Source organism: Amborella trichopoda, chromosome 9 (assembly GCF_054954075.1).
Source record: "Amborella trichopoda isolate Santa Cruz 75 chromosome 9, AtrichopodaSantaCruz75HAP2 v2.0, whole genome shotgun sequence".
NCBI classification, from domain to species: domain Eukaryota; kingdom Viridiplantae; phylum Streptophyta; class Magnoliopsida; order Amborellales; family Amborellaceae; genus Amborella; species Amborella trichopoda.
This window is the reverse complement of record NC_142344.1, coordinates 45,702,119-45,721,466: the sequence shown is the minus strand read 5'-3', so window position 1 is coordinate 45,721,466 and position 19,348 is coordinate 45,702,119. Positions and strand designations below refer to the sequence as shown.

Sequence of the window (19,348 nt, the reverse complement as noted above, 5' to 3'; positions counted from 1 at the left end):
GAAAAAAGGGTCAGAAGCCAATCTAAGATTGTTAAAACCAGAAAAAGGTCTGTAACTGAGAGAGTTGAATGAGCTCAAGATCGCAATAGTCTAAATTACAATAACATGCTAAACCACAAGCCTCAAAAGAAACTAAGTACTCAGATGATTAAAAAGATAAAAAATACTCTCTATTTTCCTTTACCAAAAAAAGAAAGGATAAATCAACTCATTTTGTCCTTGCCAACGATAAGCAAACTGGGGTATCAAGCCGCTGTCATTCCTTGGAAGTAATATATACTGCAAGTCTCATAATTCCCACTCCTTACTTCAATTTACTGGAAGCATTCCATTCTTCAACAACTTCTGCCAAATATTGATGCACAGACACTACAACAAACTTTCATTATGTTTTAATTTTCTATCTTCCTGCTGTTTCTTTAATCTTCCAGTTAGCTACAAAGCCAGAACACCCAATAAGAGATAATATTTTCCAAACTTCGAGAATGCCCAAATAAATCATACATTGAATTTCATTTGTAAACGCAAAGTAAAACACAGAAGGACCAGTAAAAAGTAAAAGAGACAGACCCAAATGCACTGCAATAAGTTCACCTAATTCTCTACACAGAAACTACAGTAGGAGGCTTGCTTGTTTCCTCTGCCTGCAAACTCTCATAATACTGAACCAAAACTCTCCATCCACCAGGACACATAAAGCCATCAGGTGGGTTATCTCCATTTCGTGCATATGTACGCATCTGAATCATCGAAACAAAAACAATGCTGCAATGAGTACGTAACATCCCAGAAAGAGAAACTCAAATACAAATAAGAAGTCTTTTAATGTCCTTGGTCTTTGGCAAAATCACAAAATTATACTCAATACTGTGCAAAGAAATAGATGCCCCACACTAATGATCACACAGACATCAGATAAGATTACACATGAAGGATTTTTATAACATGTTAAATATGCTGCAAGCAAGAAGTAAGCCAAAGAAAAGTTCACAATCTTCTTTAAATATTACAAATTCTAAACAATAGTACATCAATGTTAGATACAATCTAGGATGTAACCCAGATGCATTAATATAACCAATACCACCCATTAAAGAGCTTCTTATATTTCTCACCTTCGTGCCTGAGATGAAGAGAAAATCTTGAGGGCGTGAAGGATCAAAGAAAGCCATCTTCTTTTCTTTTTGGTCATATGCAGCCACCTGCATGATTCAGAAAAAGAATGAGGGACCAAAGGGGAAGGTTTTTTATTATTCTTTTCAAGAATCTAAAATTTAGAGAACCTTTCAAATTAGATGAGTCCTATAAAAGCCAGTTTTGGGAAAGAAAGCTCAATAGCATGTAAAGATTTTACTCAGAATTACCTAACTGATACATAAAATGTAGTACTTGAGAATTGAAATCCTCAGTAAAACCTAGCCATATACCTCAGACTAGCGTTTGAAAAATTGTCGATCCGTATTGGAAATCATCCATGACCAGGCGGGTTCCTCGTCGGAATCAGCGATTTGTGTAACATATAATATATAATGGATACTCTATAACAAATTACTTGATCAGCAGCATCGGCTAAGAAGGGAACACAACGTCGGAGGTTCATTCGAACCTCCTCCAGCCTTCTTTTTCTTTTTATAGCATTCAAAAAACTTTTTTTTTTTTTTGAGGTTCAAAATTTATAACGTTCAAAAAAGTCTTTAAAGGTAGAAAAATTTTAACATTCAAAAAAGTCACCTTTTAAGGTACAAAATTTATAACGTTCAAAAAACTCTTTTTTTGAGGTTCAAAAAGACATGTACACACATGTGAATCAGACCCTGGACATAGTTTTTTTCCAAATAAACTATTCATGCCACATGATTTAAAATCCACAAGGTATATAATATATAACGTTAAGTTTCCTGTTTCCTTTTTTTATATATAAATTTTGCCAGATTGGCAATCTGGCCAATCCAGATTGGGATTGGTGGGTGGACACAGCCCACCAGTCTGTTTTTTGAGAACATTGCCTCTGATATAAGAATTACATTACTTTCCACAAACCAAACAGAAAATTAGGCATAGAAAAGTGGAATTGGGGATTATTTTTTTTTTTTCTTTTTTTCCTTTGTTTCTAGACATTTATTTTCAGACATACTTAAACATAGCCTGTTTGTAAGGTAGCAAACATTGCCCCAGTTAATGGGCTAACAAATGCCTAAAGCTTAAACAAATGACCACATGCCAATTGAGGAGAGGGGATGCATACAGATATGAAGTGTATAATTGTCCATTTTGTCTACAACTTCATAGTAAATTAAGTCATCACAAGCACACATTTTTTAAGAAAACTTGAATCTTATAACAAATTAACAATTTAAGTCATCAACATGCTAAGGATATTTGGTCTTCCATTCAAAATTTACAAAATTACCACATGCCAATTCGGGAGAGGGGATGCACACAGATATGAAGTGTATAATTGTCCATTTTGTTTACAACTTCATAGTAAAAAAAAAATTTTGATAAAGTTAACCTTGAATTAATGAACGGAGTGATGGGCAATCCACAGAACGGATGCTCCAAATAATAGAGAGAGAAAAGAAAATAAAGACAGAAAAAGGTCTTCTTAAGAAAGGTTACAGCAAAGGCAACCCAAAATAATACGACACAACCACCAAGATCCATGAGCCCGCCATGCTTGCCGCTGCTTTAGCCATGGTATCTGCCTCCTGATTGCCTTCCCTCCAAATGTGCTGCCAAGAGATGCTTTTATCCCTACATAGGTGATCGATCTCTGCCAAGATGTTAGCCAAATACCATGAGGGAGGGGTGGAGGTGGATGCCCATAAGATCACATTCTAGGAGTCGCCTTCTATCGTAAGCGAGTCTAACCCATGAGGCTGGATTAGATTGAGGCCTTCCAACAGAGAGCAATGGACTTTGCTTCCGCGGAATCAGTATGGCCAAGGAACTTAGAGAGAGGTGACAGTATTGCCAAGGTGATGTCTGAGGAGCACACCAGCTCCCGATGGTCTTGGGTTTCCCAGGGAGCATACATCGTAGTTAAGCTTGAAAGTGCCCTGGGCAGGAGGTCTCCACAATGCTGCCCTCGAATGATGCTTATGTTGGAGGGATGCCTCCCAATTCTGAGTAGAGTCAGTGGCGGAAAGACCTTTGAAACTCTTGTGATTGGTTGCCCAAAACACCACGGCGGATTTTAGTTTGACGAAAGTGTTGTACCATGAAGAGCACTCTCCCCGGAAAATCTGGTTGTTTCGATTCAATCCAAATGGCCTGCCACCGCAGACTTCCAAAGCAAAATACCTGCCTTTGCCCAAGGGAAAGGTTGGACAGCATTAACAATGTGAGGTACTGTGGCCGGTAGCACCCATTGGACATTAAAGAGGCGAAGCAGCTCGCCCCACAGATTGAAGGCAAAGGGGCAGTGCAAAAGCAGACGAGGGTTGGATTCCTCATCTGCCATACCTCTTCTTTGGTGCTGATCCACCGTGAGGACTCTCTGAGAGAGGGCAATCCACATGAAAATCTTGATCTTTGGAGGAGCAAAAGATGACCAGGCCTGTGCAATTATCGAAGTGGGAGGGAGGGAGGGGGAAGTGGGGGATTGCACCAGTCTTTGATACAAAGATGTGACCGAGAAAATTCCAAGGGCTACCAGAGTCCAAATAATGCGGTCCTCACCATGAGGGGCTAAGAAACACAATTGTAACTCCACTGACAGATCTGCAAATAGGCTTAATTAGTCTTCATTTATAGGTCGTCTGAAATTGGGGTTCCGGGAACGCCTCGAGCCAGTGATGGTCATTTCGTCGGCCATAACAGTTACTTGAGAATGAGCCAAAGAGAAGGGGGCCGGAAATCTCTCTGAGAGAGGAGATTGACAAAGCCAAAGATCTTTCCAAAAGAATATGTGGCTACCTTCTTTTGGAAGGTATCTAATAAACTGCTTGAAAAACGAGAAGGCTGCGCAAATGGATCTCCATATCCCCGAATATCTGGAGTTTGTGGCACAGTTTGGTAACCAAGGGGAAGATGGCAGATGATATTTGTGCCTCAGAATATTAATCCACAGGTGACCGCTAAGTGTCGCCAATCACCAACACCCCTAAAAGGTCGAGATTGTGCAGCGTCAGATTTCTAATCCCAAGCCCTCCCCACTTCTATGGTTGGCAAAGTTTGTCCCAAGAAATAAGGTGAAACTTATGGTTTGCAGCCTCCCCTGACCAAAAGAACCTTCGCATCAACTGTTCGATGTGAGAATAGATGGCAGCTGGCATGAGGAAAATGGACATCTAAAAGACTGGGATGTTGGCCAGAGTGGCCTTGATTGAAGTGAATCTGCCTCCCGGTGACAGGAAACGACCCTTCCAACATACGAGCTTCCTGTCCACAGTGTCTATTATGTAGGACCAGTTTCGCTTCTTCGGTTTGTCAATGCAAGGAGGTAGATGTACTTGGAGGGAAGCTTCTCAGCCCCACAACCCCAACAGCCTACAAAAGACTTGAGAGTTGCAAAGTCCATGGCCACCCCCATCATTTTAGTTTTTTCAAAGTTGACTTTGAACCCAGTAGCAAATCCAAAGCATCTAAGGAACAGGAAGAGATTGGTACTCTCTTCTACGGTGGAATTGCATAAAACTAGGGTGTCGTCTGCATATTGTAGGTGAGTGACCGTGGGGCCCTGGTTGGCAAGAGAGAAGCCGTGTATCAGACCGGCTGCAAATACCCTAGAGATAGACTGGCTAAACACCTCTGCAGAGATGGCAAAAGGGAAGGGGAGAGGAGGTCTCCTTGTCTCAATCCCCTAGAAGAGGGGAACTAATCTTTCGGGGTTCCGTTGAGGATGGAGAAGAAAGGTTGGGAGTAGCAAGCCTTCATCCAACTCCTCCACCTCAACCACGATCCCATTCGAAGCTGGGTTTCATTCAAAATGTCCCAATCCACACGGTCATAGGCTTTTTCCCATTCCAATTTAACTATGAGACCCGGTGCTTTAGCAAGATGTCTAGAGTGGGAACCTTCATAAGCAACCAAGGCCCCATCGAGGATCTGTCTGTCTATGATGAAAGCACTTTGGTTGGGAGAGATAACTAGAGGTAGGACAGCTTTGAGAAGAGCTGCTAACACTTTGGATAAAATTTTGTAAGTGAAATTAACCAGGCTAATGGGTCGGCAATCTTGAGCTGTTTGGCACTCTCAATCTTAGGAATAAGAGTGATAAAAGTAGCATTCATGGCCCTGTGTATGACTCCCCTAGAGTGAAACTCTTCAAAAGGAGAAAGGAAATCACCTTGAAAGGATTCCCAGAAGACTTTAAAGGAGACCAGAGGGTACCCGACTGGGCCAGGAGCCCTATCTGAGTCCAATTGAGAGATTGCCTCGAGAATTTTCGCCTCGTCAAAAGGTCTCTCCAGCAAGATCGCTTTATCACTGGGGAGTGAAGGAAGGAGAGGTCCCCCATAACCGGCCTGGGACCGTGGGGCGCTGAGAACAGATTTTTGAAATAGGATAGGATAGCCTGTTCTATGTCCTGGGGCTGATCTAGAAGGTTTTCTCCCACCAGAAGGTGAGAAATGGTATTGTTTCTATGCCTGCAATTTGCTAATTTATGGAAAAAACTAGTGTTCAAGTCTCCAGCCTTCAACCACTTGATTCTAGACCTTTGGAACCAAAATATCTCCTCTTTCTTGAGAATAGAATGGTATTCAAATTTAAGTTGCTCTCTAGAATGGGCTTCCGAGACCGACAGAGATCTCGATTCTTCAAGGGTATCGATAGACTTGATAGCCTGAAGCATAGAAAGCTTGTGTGGACCAAAAGATCCAGGGAGTTGACGGCTCCAAGCTTTGAGATTACTTTTCAAAAGCTGCAGTTTCCGTTGGATTCTGAAGCAAACCCAACCCAAGACAGAGTCAGACCAGAATTGCCACCAAGCAGGGAAGAGGTCCAAAAGAGCAGGTTCTTCCAACCATGCGAGCTCAAATCTGAAAGGTTTGGCTCCCCTCGCAGTAGGATTAGTGTTGAGCAAAATGGGACAGTGATCCGATGTCGGTTTTGGTAGGGCAACTACAAGGGTTCCCGGAAAAGACGAATCCCACTCCGTACTGACTATGAAGCGGTCAAGTTTGGAGAGCGAAGGGGAGGAGGAGTGGTTGGAACAGGTGAGCTGGGTTCCCTGTATTGGTAAGTCAAGCAGGTTATTAAGGGCTACGAAATTGGAGAAGAGGTCCATAGAAGGAGTAATTTTGTTGGAGTTATTTCTTTCGAAGGACCATCTAGTCACGTTGAAATCTTCCCCGATGCACCAACTGGGATGTGGTAGGGATGCTACAGAATTTAGCTCTTGCTAGAGAAGCAGTCTGAGAGTGTCTTGTTTGAGCCCATAGACAGCTGAGAATTTCCAGTTCAACCCATCGGGTATCCTGGAGAGTAGTAAGGAGACTGAGTATCTCGCAACAAGGGAGGAGGGAAGAGAGTGCGCTGTGGGATCCTAGATTACCCAAATGCCACCTGAGCCTCCCTCCGCAGGGAGAGCCAACCACTGACAGGGACGCCTACCCCAGACTCCTTCATAGTAAATTAAGTCATCATAAGCACACTTTTTTAGAAAACTTGAATCTTATAACAATTTAACAATTTAAATCACCAACGTGCTAAGGATATTTGGTCTTCCATTCAAAATTTACTTCTTACCTTTCAATGGTTATAAGTTTTTTTTTTTCTTGACAGAAGTTAACTGTATTTCATTGAAGTAGTTAATACAAAGGTATTAAAACCGAGGGTCCCTAAGCAGTGGGACTCCTCGTAATCGGTTGTCAGCCAACCTTATACAAAAAAGTGAAGACGACAGCCCTACAATGATATTATAAAAAATAGGGCTATAATTTGCCCCTTTGTACAGAAAATTGTGTGATAAAAGACAAAATTAGATGGCCAAAAGCTGTTGTTCCTTTAACCTTTTGTGTCTTGTGTGTGAGCTCTGGCCCCGTCCTTTGCTAGCAGGTCAGCCAAGTCGTATGACGTCCTCAAGGTATGCATCCATGAGACATCCATAGCTCTGCAAATGTCAGCGATCTCATCAAAAATGGGAGCAAGATACCAAGGAGGGGAGGAGCCCCCTGATGCCCAAGAAATAATTTGCCCCTTTGTACAGAAAATTGTGTGATAAAAGACAAAATTAGATGGCCAAAAGCTGTTGTTCCTTTAACCTTTTGTGTCTTGTGTGTGAGCTCTGGCCCCGTCCTTTGCTAGCAGGTCAGCCAAGTCGTTTGACGTCCTCAAGGTATGCATCCATGACACGTCCATAGCTCTGCAAATGTCAGCGATCTCATCAAAAATGGGAGCAAGATACCAAGGAGGGGAGGAGCCCCCTGATGCCCAAGAAATAATGTTACTAGCGTCCCCTTCCACAGTAAGATTTTGCCCCCATGACGGATTGAAGCTTTTCAATCCCAATAGGAGGGCCATTGCCTCAGCATGCTAAGAGTCTTAGATGCCCAAGTATTCAGAGTAGGTAACAAAATTGCCCGACGGTGGTCCCTGAGCACTCTTCCCGCCCCAGCACGACCAGGGTTTCCAAAGGAGCACCCGTCGAAATTAAGTTTAATGGTACCTTGGGTGGGGGGTTGCCATAGATGGGGTCAGTGAGCCTTGCGAGGACGGTGAACCATTATATTTTTCCAGTTGTAGAGAAAAGCACTAGCAGGGAGACCTGCAAAGATACGGTGATTGGAAGCCCAAAAAGTTACTAAGGATGTAACTTTATGGAACAAGGTTGGACCTTCGGTAGCTATTCCTTGGAAATTCCTAGAGTTCCTATCATTCCAGATTGTCCAAATAATAGCTGCCACTGCGGCTTTCCAAATTGTTCTCCCTGCCTTAAGCCAGTGAAGAACGGGGTCAAGAGGTAACAATTCCTTGACTGTCGCTGGCAGGACCCATTGGACACCACATAGCTGTAACATTTGCCCCCAAAGGCTGTGAGCCATGTTGCAATGTAGAAAGAGATGTGGGTTAGATTCTTCTTCGCGGAGACAAAGGACACATCTGTTGGGAATTGGAATTCCTCTTTTTGAAGGTGATCCACCGTAAGGGCCCTCTGAGAACCTGCTATCCAGTTTAAGCACTTCACTTTGGGGGGTGCGATAGTGCTTCATACATTAGATAACACCGAGGGAGGGTTGAGAGGGAAAGTGGGTTGTTGTATAAGTCTTTTATAGAAAGATGCCACCGTGAAAGTCCCAGAGGGAGTGAGGGACCAGACCAATTGATCCCTCCAATGGGTGGGGATGAAAGAGTTTTGAAGAGCATTGAAAAGAGAGAAAAAGTGAGATTTCCTCATCGGAGAGATTTCCTCTGAAGGAAGGGTTCCACTCCCTTCCCTTTCCCACTATTGTCATTGCTTCAACGACTGTTACTTCTTTATTGGAGGTTATGGAATAAAGGCATGGGTACAGTTCCCTAAAAGGAGTGTGACCAAGCCAAGTATCCGACCAAAGCACACTCTTGTACCCTCCCTTGAGTGAAATGAAAGTCCTAAATAATGAGAGGGATGAAGTGAAAGATTTCCACGTGCTTGAGGCCTTGTTGATGTTTTTCTTATCTGGCACCCATGTTCCTTCAGTAATATTATATTTGTGGCGCATGACTTGGACCCATAGGGAGTCAGTCTGCGTAGCGAGGCCCCACCACCATTTACCTAGGAGGGCCTGATTATGTTTTCGAAGTATCTTGATACCTAGTCCCCCCTGCTGCTTAGGTAGGCAAACTTTATTCCAAGAGATTAGGTGAAACTTGGATTGCTCCGCTTGGCCCGACCACAGAAAATTCCTCATTAATTGTTCAAGCCGATTTGCCACATAGGATGGAATTTGGAAAAGTGACATAAGGTAGACCAGAGCGTTGGCAAGAGTTGCTTCTATTAAAGTGGAGCGGGCTGCCTGGGAAAGGTATCTGCCTTTCCAACCCGCCAAGCGCCGGTCGGCCTTGTCAATAACATGTGACCAGTGCCTCTTTTTGGGTTTACCAAGGCCTAGGGTCAATCTGAGATACACAGTGGGGAGTTCGTCCACTTTGCATTCCCAAGTCGGGATCAAATCCTTAATGTTAGCAGTCGAAATGAGGACCCCCATCATTGTAGATTTTTCCATTTAAAGCCAATGGCCTCTTGAAAGCATTTGAGATACAATCTCAACTTTTCAACGTCTTGTGGAGAGGCATCTAAAAAGACTAGTGTGTCATCTGCGTATTGCAGATGTGACACAACAGGTCCTCGACGGGAGCTTTGGAAACCCGAGAGAAGGCCAGCCTGGAAGAGGCGGGAGATGGACCAGCTAAAGACTTCAGCCGTAATTGTGAAGAGGAATGGGGAGTGAGGGTCCCCTTGGCACAACCCCCTGCTGGAAGGAAAGAAAGCTTTGGGGATTAGAAAGACAACTTGTCATCCATTTCCACCACCGAACTCTAAAACCCATTCTTCTCATGGTTTCATCCAAGAGGGTCCAGTCTACATGGTCATAGGCTTTCTCCCAGTCAATTTTGAAAATGAGCCCCGGTTTTTTTGACAAGTGCCTAAAGCGAATGCACTCATGGGCTAGTAATGCTCCATCTAAGTTTTGTCTATCTTTGACAAAGGCTGATTGAGATTGGGAGATAATGGAAGGGAGGACCTACTGCAATCTTGAAGCCAAGACTTTGGCCAGGATTTTGTAGGAGGAGTTCAACAGACTAATTGGACAAAAATCCTTGAGCTCCTCAACCCCTTCCACCTCTGGTACCAGAGCAATAAAAGTAGCGTTAATAGCGATATGTAGAATTCCCTGGTGAAAGAATTCATCAAAGAAACTCAAGAAATCTAAGCGGAAGGTATCCCAGAATAATTTGAAGAGGGCACTGGGGAAACCATCAGGACCGGGGCCGATGTCTCCAGCTAAATCATGTAGTGCTTTTAGAATTTCCTCTTCCAGAAATGGACGATCAAGCCCAAGGGACTGTGCATCTGTTAGAGACAGAAATTTCAGGTCCGCCATTGCAGGTCTGGGAGCGACAGGGGCGGTATAAAGGGCTTGGAAATAAGGGAGAAAAGCATGTTCTATGTCATCAGGCTGGACAAGGTAAGAGTTACTCACTTTAATGGTGGAGATAGTGTTGTCTCTCCTACGGCAATTTGCTATCTGGTGAAAAAACTGTGTGTTGAGGTCTCCAGCTTTTAGCCATTTAACTCTAGATCTCTGAAACCAATAAAGTTCCTCTTTTTTGAGGGTGGAGAGGTATTCCGACTTCAATTGACTTCTAGAATCGAATTCGGCTTCTATCAGACGTCTTGATTCCTCTGTCCTATCAAGGGCTAGAATAGATTCAATGAGTGAGGCCTTATGGCAGTAATTCCCAGGAATGGATTTACTCCAAGTCTTCAAAGCAGCTTTAAGCCTCTGGATTTTAGTTTGGAGTCGAAAACCAGCCCTGCCAGAGACCTGACTAGAAAAGGAATTCCACCAGACAGAAATGAGGGTAAGGAGGGACTTCTCTTCCAGCCATGGTAATTCAAAATGAAAGGGTTTAAGGCCTCTACAGAGGGCTTGGGTATCAAGGAGAATAGGGCAATGGTCGGAGGTGACTTTGGCCAAGGCCTGAGCATGGGAACCCGGGAAAGTTTCCTCCCAATCCACAGAGAAGAGGAATCTGTCAAGTTTGGACAGACAGGGTTGACGAGAGTGGTTGGACCAAGTGAACCGACAGCCTTGAAGAGGTATATCAAGAAGGTAATGCTGAGAAATCAAATCCGAGAAATCATTCATACCTTGAGAAATGGAAGAGTTAGAGTTTCTCTCAAAAGACCATCTAGTGTTATTGAAGTCACCCTCAAGACACCAGACAGGATAAGGAAGAGAGGCAACCATTTTAAGTTCGGACCAGAAACAAGGGCGGAGAGTGCGAGACAGAAGAAGAGAAACAGAGAATTCCCCTAAATGGGAGGAGACCAGGAATGTTCCTGGGGATTCCAGATCACCCAAATTCTCCTGATGCCCCCACTGCAGGTAGCGCGACCCATTGACATGGTCTTCTACCCCAGACCTGAGATAAGAGAAAGGGAAGGCACAGGGAGTTTGGACAGAGAGGGTTACAAGTTTTTCTACTAAAGAAATCGACTAAAGCCCCATGAACATAACAGCAAATGAAGTTTCCACTAATTATACTGCTAAATTGACCCAAATTAAAAGGTACAAATTGAAAGAAGATGAATATGAGGAATGAGCGCAAGCATAGGTGGTCATGGGGGCGTCTTGAGTTTCATTCCAAACAGGTCCCCAAGTTAACATTCAAAAGCGAAAAAGATATAAAATAAGCATTCAAGAGCCACAACTTTTTTTTTTCGAGTGAATTAAGAGCCACAACTTCAGAGGTACCACAATTTTAGATAACCAATCACTTAAATACACAATAGGCACATAGAAAAGTACGATGTGTAATATTGTTCAGATGCCCACAACAATAACATACTTCGTTTTGTGAAGAGACCAAAGATCGATTGCTTCAGTAATAAATGATTTTGTTTCCAAGAAACTCTTCAATATTTCTAAGAAAATATGGATTAAATCCAAGTTTCCTGCCCAAGTTTGCTGCATGGCCATCTTTAAGTTAGAGTCTATGGTTAAGTTCACATTTAATCTGATTAATGAACATAACTTGTAATAACTACAAACCCGAAAAGAAAAAAACTTACTAAAAACAATTTAACTAGTAAAATGGCATGCATACCCGGAATGGTAGAATATTTAGTTTCTCCAAGCCCGGAGCCATGCTCAAAACCAATTTCCCATGATCAGGATCATACAAGTCCCTCTTTTCTGTAGGATGACTCATACCAGCAGGGTCACGACCAACGATATAAAAGTTAGCCCCAGCATTAATCCTTGCCTTCGCATGCCACTGCACTTCAGTAGGACCTGCATAATGCATGGGTGATGGGAAAATAGCCACAACTGTAGTCTCAGGATCAAGCACACCATCTTCAAGAACCTAATGAATATAAGTGAAAAGACAAAATTGTTGAAAATCCTTAAAGAGTATGCAAGCAATGAAAACAATAATCAGTCTTCAAGATACAGCAAATTATATAAATTCTGAAAATAGTGTTGATTAAATCGGAAAAGAATATACAAGTCCAATGGACAATGTAAAAATCATAGTACCTTTGAGTCATCAACATGATGTGAAATGAAGTGAAATGAATTGTTTGTCACACTCTTTACCTCACCACCCATCATTTCATCAGAGGACGATGACCTCAATGGACCACGGTTTCACTTCGTCCAGTGAATCATAGTATACTTTTCATATCAGAGATATTATGTCTCATGGTTTAGCACTGACCTTACTGTGTTGTTCCATACGAACATCTAGGGGCACATCATCTGCCTTGGTGTAGCCACCCAAAGGATGAAGCAATAATATGGGGTTTTTGTAACCCATTTCAAGAAGGCGCCCACGCGTATCATTCATTAATAATGCATGCCCATTGTGAACAGGGTTGCGAAGTTGAAAGGCAAACACAGCATCAGCTTGACGCTTATCAAACTCTTTGCGAAGTTGTTGGGGCGAAAGCCTGTAGTGGTCAAGACCATCATTGTATTTTATAGGTTTGAAGACCTCCAGATCACCACCAATGAGCCAATTCCCAGCAGGGTTGATTACCTCCTCCACATATGGTAAGCCAGGGGCTGTTGTTCCCCAAGTTCTGGCAATTCTTTCTTCTTTGTTGTGCTTGTATATTTGAATTCTATAAAAGAGGCCAAAGCACAACGGCTTGTATATCAAGCATGCTGGCATGTATATATGAAAGAAAGAAAAACTAAATAAAGAAAAACAGAAAGAAAATCAAATTAGCCCAAATTAACATTTAATAGTTTAAATTTCAGATCCAGTTTTGGCCAAAGGTCCAGGCTTAAAACAAAAAATGGACAAACTGGGAAGAAAAAAAATAGAATAGAATTAGTACAAAAACTCAGCTAGAATACAGATCAAATCAATCAATTTAAGATCTGAATTTCACAAAACGGAAGGGACAAAATTTGTCCCTTGTAGGATAATGATTGCAAAAACAAGTCTCACAAAATACTATTTTAATAGAACATTATTCCAGATTTCATAAACCCATGGAGGAAATTTAGACCAAATTATAAATGACTCGTGCTATTACCACTCTCTAACAATCAAATCCCAGTCATGTCCATAAACTGATATAGGGAAATTTACCAAAATATAATGTCCTGGATCATCATGAACACATAAGTTTCCAACAATATTTGGAAAGGGGTTGGGACCCCTTTCCAAATACATGAATGAGGTGGGGTATGGAAAACCAATACCTATTGACGGCCAACACCATCTCACTGATATGGTGCCAAACCCATTCTAGAATCTTTCCCAAACAGTGTTTTAAAACCCGGACCAGTCCACCATTACACCAATCCAGGCTCGATCAGACCGTGTCTCAAATGTGGGAATCGGTCAAAAAAATGTTTCAAATAATATTTTAGAATTGAAAATTTTAAAATTCAAAAATAATAAGAATATAATGGGTAGGAATCAAGCGATTTGGCCGATCTAGATCGCTCGGTTCAGTGACAGCCTCTCCCGATTCTATCATAGAACCAGGTGAATTTATTAAAATTGGACGGATTTCTGCTTCCAACTAGGAACCAGATCAGTCCCCACTGATTCCCATTCCCTATCCGGATTGGCAATTCCCAATCCAAATCCGCATTTTTTAGAATCATTATTCCCAAATGAAGCCTACTTATGAAAAAAAATTAAAAATAAAAAAGTTTCAAGCATTGGTTGAAGGCAATGAGAGAAAGTACCTTGAATCATGAAATCATTATTTTCCTGAACTAGATTCCTATTTTTACTATGTAAATATCTGGGAGTTTTAATATACCTAAACCAGAAGTGTTATTACTTGATGGTGCATGCTATAATCTTTTCACAGATATATGAAGTTCAATACATAGAACATTCTTTTAAGTCCTAATCATGTAAAGCTAGCAACCACTTTTTACACGTTAAATAAACATCACTCCCCACAGAGCAGTTACAAGGATTATCCATTTGACTGGGCAAATGTGCCATTATGGTGCACAACCGAATTCCTGTAAATGAAATAGAATCATTTTCAGATAAGACTAAATTTTCTGAATGCAGAGATTGCTATGTCAGTCAAAATTATCATCTAATGCATTATGGGGATTGTAAGCTTCTTATATGTGTAAAGCTTCTTATATGTGTAAAGATACTAATTTATGTGTATTTGCAGCAGAGATCAGATCCCAGACAAAAGCTGGCAGACAGGGGCAGCCAAACTAATGACACGAACTCACAATGTATCCTATCTCCCTAAATAATACAAATTAGACTATAAGTGCGTAAGACAGAAGAGGAATCTACTCTATTATTTTCAACTTATTTTGGAAGTCAAGCTAGAACCTAGGAAGCTGTTAACAAAATTTTCCCCAATTTTCTACCCCACTAACAACAATATTTTAGGTAAATGGAAAACCTATTATGCTGCTCACATCAATTCTTATAGGTTATGGCTACAAACACAGCAAGTAGGTTTCACTTTACATTTGCTTCAGAGGCAAGAATGTGAGAAGGTTCTTTACAAGTAAATATTGAGTTGCACAAAAAAAAAACACTGAGAAGATTGGTAAAGAAACATCTCAAAGGGAAAAAGAACTCCATACTCAAGTGCAGAAACCAAGCTTAGTCATACAAGCTACTTGCAGTTGTAGCCTTCATTATTTCAAACTTACTGAGGCAGATGCTTCCACAAATTATTCTTCTTCTCTTGCTGGAAGCACCTCGCTCTGTACAAAATTATTTGTTTTTCGTTCTCAACATCAACACCCAGTGTTGTATTGCAATAGTGAGAAGGACAGGACCTAGGAGCAGACCCTGCCTTGACTTCAGTAGCACCCTTACCGTAGGAGTATTTCCCAAGTCATCCTCATTAATAATCCAAAACATGATAGGGCACTATATTTCCACATTGGTCCTGATACAATTATGGATAAATTCCCACCATAGGCAAGACATAGCAGATGGCTCCCTTCCTCATTTCCATTTCCACTCACAAGCAAGAGCTGAAGATACATGTTACATGGCATGGTATTTATTTTCTATGGGTCACATTGCACAACGTATAGGCCCTCACATGTGTGCAGCTGATGATACTGCAAATCATCAGAGAGTTCTTCTACATTCCACGTAGATGCATAATTCCTCATCGGCTATCACTGGTTAAAAACAACGCATACGTTTCTCATGCCACATAGACAAGGATATGTTCATGCAAACAATGATTGCATGTCAAATCCTCAAAAGCAAGAAAGTAAAAAGAAATCACTGATTGCATGCCAGTTTGCAACATGGAAACTTACAAGATAACTTTTAATGCTATAAACCCATCTGTTATTCGAGTTGGTCCCACAATGATTGCTCATTACGAAATGAATCAACTAAATCAAACTTCACCAAAAAAGAAAAACCATAAAATTGTTTCACACATAATTAAACAAAATGATACGGTATTTGGCATCTATTTCCACTTCCTCTTAAACATCAACCTGTTGTTGACCTGGGCAATTACGGGGCAGTGTATGTGCATGTGTGTGTTCTAGGGAGAGAGAGAGCAGGAGGGAGGGAGGGAGGCTCATCTAGACTTTAAGTAGGAAAATGGATTTATAATTAGAACTTTTAGACATCAAAAAAATCAACTTCTACTGGAGTCCTAATTTCTTACGCTTATCAAGATTTATAGAAGTTGCAGACTTTAGGAAAATTGAATTCTATTGAAGTCTTAATTTCTCGAGATTATCAAATATATAGAAGTCCTACCCTTTAGGTAAATCGAATTCTATTTGAATTCCTAATCTCTTAGGCTATCAAGAGTTTGTTAACTATTTAAAGACGTTTTTAAAACTTTGGATTCCTTAGATTTTAATAGGAACCCTGTCCTAACAGAAATCTTGTACATTAGGACAACTATGAGATTCTTGTTAAGTGTGGTGAGTATTTGGGTTAGGACAAATATACTCAACATGCTTTAATTTTATAGCATATCACAAATACATGCCAATCTTAAGCACTGCAAATTCACATTCAACTCATTTAGCCCCTGCATTTCTAACCTGCTAGAGCCTCTACATTTTACCCAATGACTATCTAATGCATATGATGAAGAAGTTCCACAGAAAAGTTGCAAATTTATTGTGCTAACACAAGTACATGAAGTTCCCCCCTCCCTACATATACAGGATCAACTAGAAAGCTGGGTCAGATCCTAAGGGAACAATAAACAGCCAAACTTTGCTAGCAAGCTGCAGATCAGGAGCATAACAGTTCTCACAATGACTCATCAAATGTGTCTCTTACTTGCCTACCCAAGATATAGCCCCCCTAAATGAAACTCATGAATGCAAGGAAACACTCAAAATAGCAACCATTCAATTCCACCATAACGGGCATCTCGTTATATCAAAAAACTTCAATTCCACCATAAGAGGCATCCCCCACAACACATAACCTACAATGACAAGAAAATAATGATTTTCACGAAGACTTTGTCGAGAGAGATCATAAAGACCATCCAAAGATTGCCAGGAAGGCCATGTCCACCCACCAAATCAATAATCAATATCCAAAGCTTACCCTATGCTCCACATTCAACCCAAATCAATTGCTTGACAAGCTCTCCATGTCCACAACCCCTTACACTTCCTCCAATTCTCTGAGGAATACCTGCAACCACTGTATCCCTCCTCGACAAATATTAACTCGTAACCAATCTCCAAAATCACCAAACATTAACTTCAAATTCCAAGTTATAATCCCTTTAACCCAATCCCATATCCCACCTTGAGGTTACATAACATGGACAAGCATGACCATGGTTTCTTGCCTGTGCCAACACACCAAGGATATGACACATGTGTTTGACAATTTAGAAACCTAGACACTTCTTTAACATTTCTTAAAATTTCACCGGAAAATACTCAGTTTCACATAAAGTCCCCCCTCCACCCTTCTTTAAATGATTTGTGGATGTGTCACACCTGTCTGATTTCAAGGCTGGTGTCTCTTATACTCGTATCCGTGTTAGACACTTGCCTATGTATCCATGCAAAGTAACATAACCTTGGGTTGAACCTTAGCCAACTAAACAAGTGATTACATTAAGATATCAAAGGAATCGAGCGATTATTAAGTATCTTGCCAACCAACCAACAGCATCATAAATCAATATAGCAACTACTTAGCCTTTTTCTCTTTGGTTGGTGCTCATCAACTACTTGTCAAAATCCAAATCGCTCCAATGCCACTCTCTTGAGACTTTAGCACCTAACCCATGCTGATTTTGGCGGACCGTGCTCCACCCGGTGAACTCATGCGGTTCCAATGTGCCCAAAGGCCAGAGGCCAATCCGTTCACGGTCAGTAGGACCAACACCATTCGAAGCATAGATATTTTTCCAATAATATAAAATAAGAAAACAAAAGGTTTTCACAACAAACAAGCAACAAAACACCTTCAGATCAGTCCACATCAGAGCACCCTTAATTGAACCATAAACAAATCAGAATAACAAAATAACAAAAAATAAAAGTAAACATGAGCAAATAATACACAATAAAGCGATCAAATTAGTGAAAAAATGAACTAGATGTAATTTAGATAAACAAAATAAACATATAAATAGATCAAATTCTGACCCTTTAAGAACACCAACTGGGTCACCACTAGGCCCAATCAATCCCACATCAGATGAACCCCCGATTTTCGCTTTCTGCTCATCATCAATGACCAAAACAATGGGCAACGACATGTTCACAACTGACCCATCTTTCAACCTCATAGAATTAAAATGCAGGCTCTGTAAATACTCATCTTCTCTCATAAAACCCTTCAAAGGGCTTGCCCAACCCTCACTTATCACATGAACCCACTCCAAATCAATCTGGGTCAGCTTCACATGAGGCAGTTCTGAAGCCTCTCTCTCCCTTGAAAGCCTCTCACTGTCAGGCACCACCAAATTTATCAGAGACCCACCATCTGGTTCAATGAGAGAGGACTTCACTGACAAAACCCTAGAAGACATTGAAGAAGGAGTTGCAGTAATGGTGATTGAATGGGTTACTCTTAGAAGGTTCAAATGGTATATGGGGCTTGTTGGGTTTTTTGTATTTGTCCTAGAGATGGATAAAAAAGAGGGATTGATAGAAAGTTGGGCATGCACAGTGAGAGCCATGTGAGACCTCAGTGGCAAAGGCACCTCCAAATCTTCCTCTAAATCTGGTGACAGTTGCTTGGTTCTCTGCCTCCATATTTAGAGGAGATTTACGAGGACCCAGATTCAGTCAACAACCAAAAGCAAAAAGTCAAATAAAACATTAAAAAAATATATAAAAGGAATGTGGTGGTGGGGTGAAAGGGAAGGGAAGTGTCATATTCACTGGTAATAATATCATTCTGTTCCTTGATAAGTTTGGTAGAGAAGCTAATTTTAGTGGGTTTTTGGGTAGACCATTTTGTCACTTTTTTGCTTTTATTGGTTACTGTAAATCACAAGTTTAGCTGACTTTGGCTTCAAAATCTTGTTGAACCTTGAGGTTGTTCACCTTCACTGCAAAACCTACTGTTTTCTTCAGCAAAATTCAGTCATTTGGTTTGAAATTGATCTACATTTAATTCAAGTTTAATTGAAATTTACACGTTATTAGTGTGAAAAGAAATATTTTAAACAAAGAAATGGCTATATGTGAACCAAAGGCGGGTTGTTTAGTTTGTATATGGCTGAAAAGACAAGATTCTCCGAATCCATTTTGTCAGAAAACAATTGTAAATTGGTCCAATATGATTCCATATCCAAGTACTATTGGCCTCGTTTTTTAATTGCCTTGACTTAGTAGTACATGACCATATACCATATTACATAATATCCATTATATTAATCAATTCAAAGTCCCCACTATAATACTTGATTTTTATTTTAATTGAAATTGAAAGACATACCGCATATTCCATGACAATGACCGAGGTCTTTATTGATTGAATATAGAAAGAAATGAAATCAAACACGTTGCTCTTATATCAATTAACTACACAAGACCATAAAACCACTTGCCCCAGCCCAATAAGGGAAATGGACAGAACGGCTTTTAACTCGGCCTACACGAGAAATTGGGTGGTTTGGGATATGTTATTGGGCGGTTTGAAGTCTCAAGAGAATTTTGAAATTTTGTGACACAATTCTTGTAAATAAATTCAAATTTAATGATTATATATAGGG

General features: G+C 40.9%; 1 protein-coding gene across 3 annotated transcripts; it reads right to left on the bottom strand.

The window, feature by feature from the left end:
* Positions 1-355: 355 nt before the first annotated feature.
* LOC18425886 (ATP sulfurylase 2) lies at positions 356-18,359 on the bottom strand. 3 transcript variants are annotated; one of them, XM_011622033.3, is made up of 6 exons: positions 17,772-18,359; positions 12,373-12,778; positions 11,758-12,018; positions 1,116-1,202; positions 571-740; positions 356-435 (listed from the first exon to the last, which is right to left on the bottom strand). In XM_011622033.3, the coding sequence occupies exons 1-5, from the start codon at positions 18,305-18,307 to the stop codon at positions 603-605; spliced, it is 1,428 nt and encodes a 475-aa protein (XP_011620335.2). In that variant the 5' UTR covers positions 18,308-18,359; the 3' UTR covers positions 356-435; positions 571-602. The 3 variants fall into 3 exon arrangements, with proteins under 3 accessions (XP_011620335.2, XP_011620334.2, XP_088704197.1); XM_011622032.3 differs by having other exon boundaries at positions 595-740; XM_088848071.1 differs by having other exon boundaries at positions 356-740.
* Between the last annotated feature and the right edge of the window lie 989 nt (positions 18,360-19,348).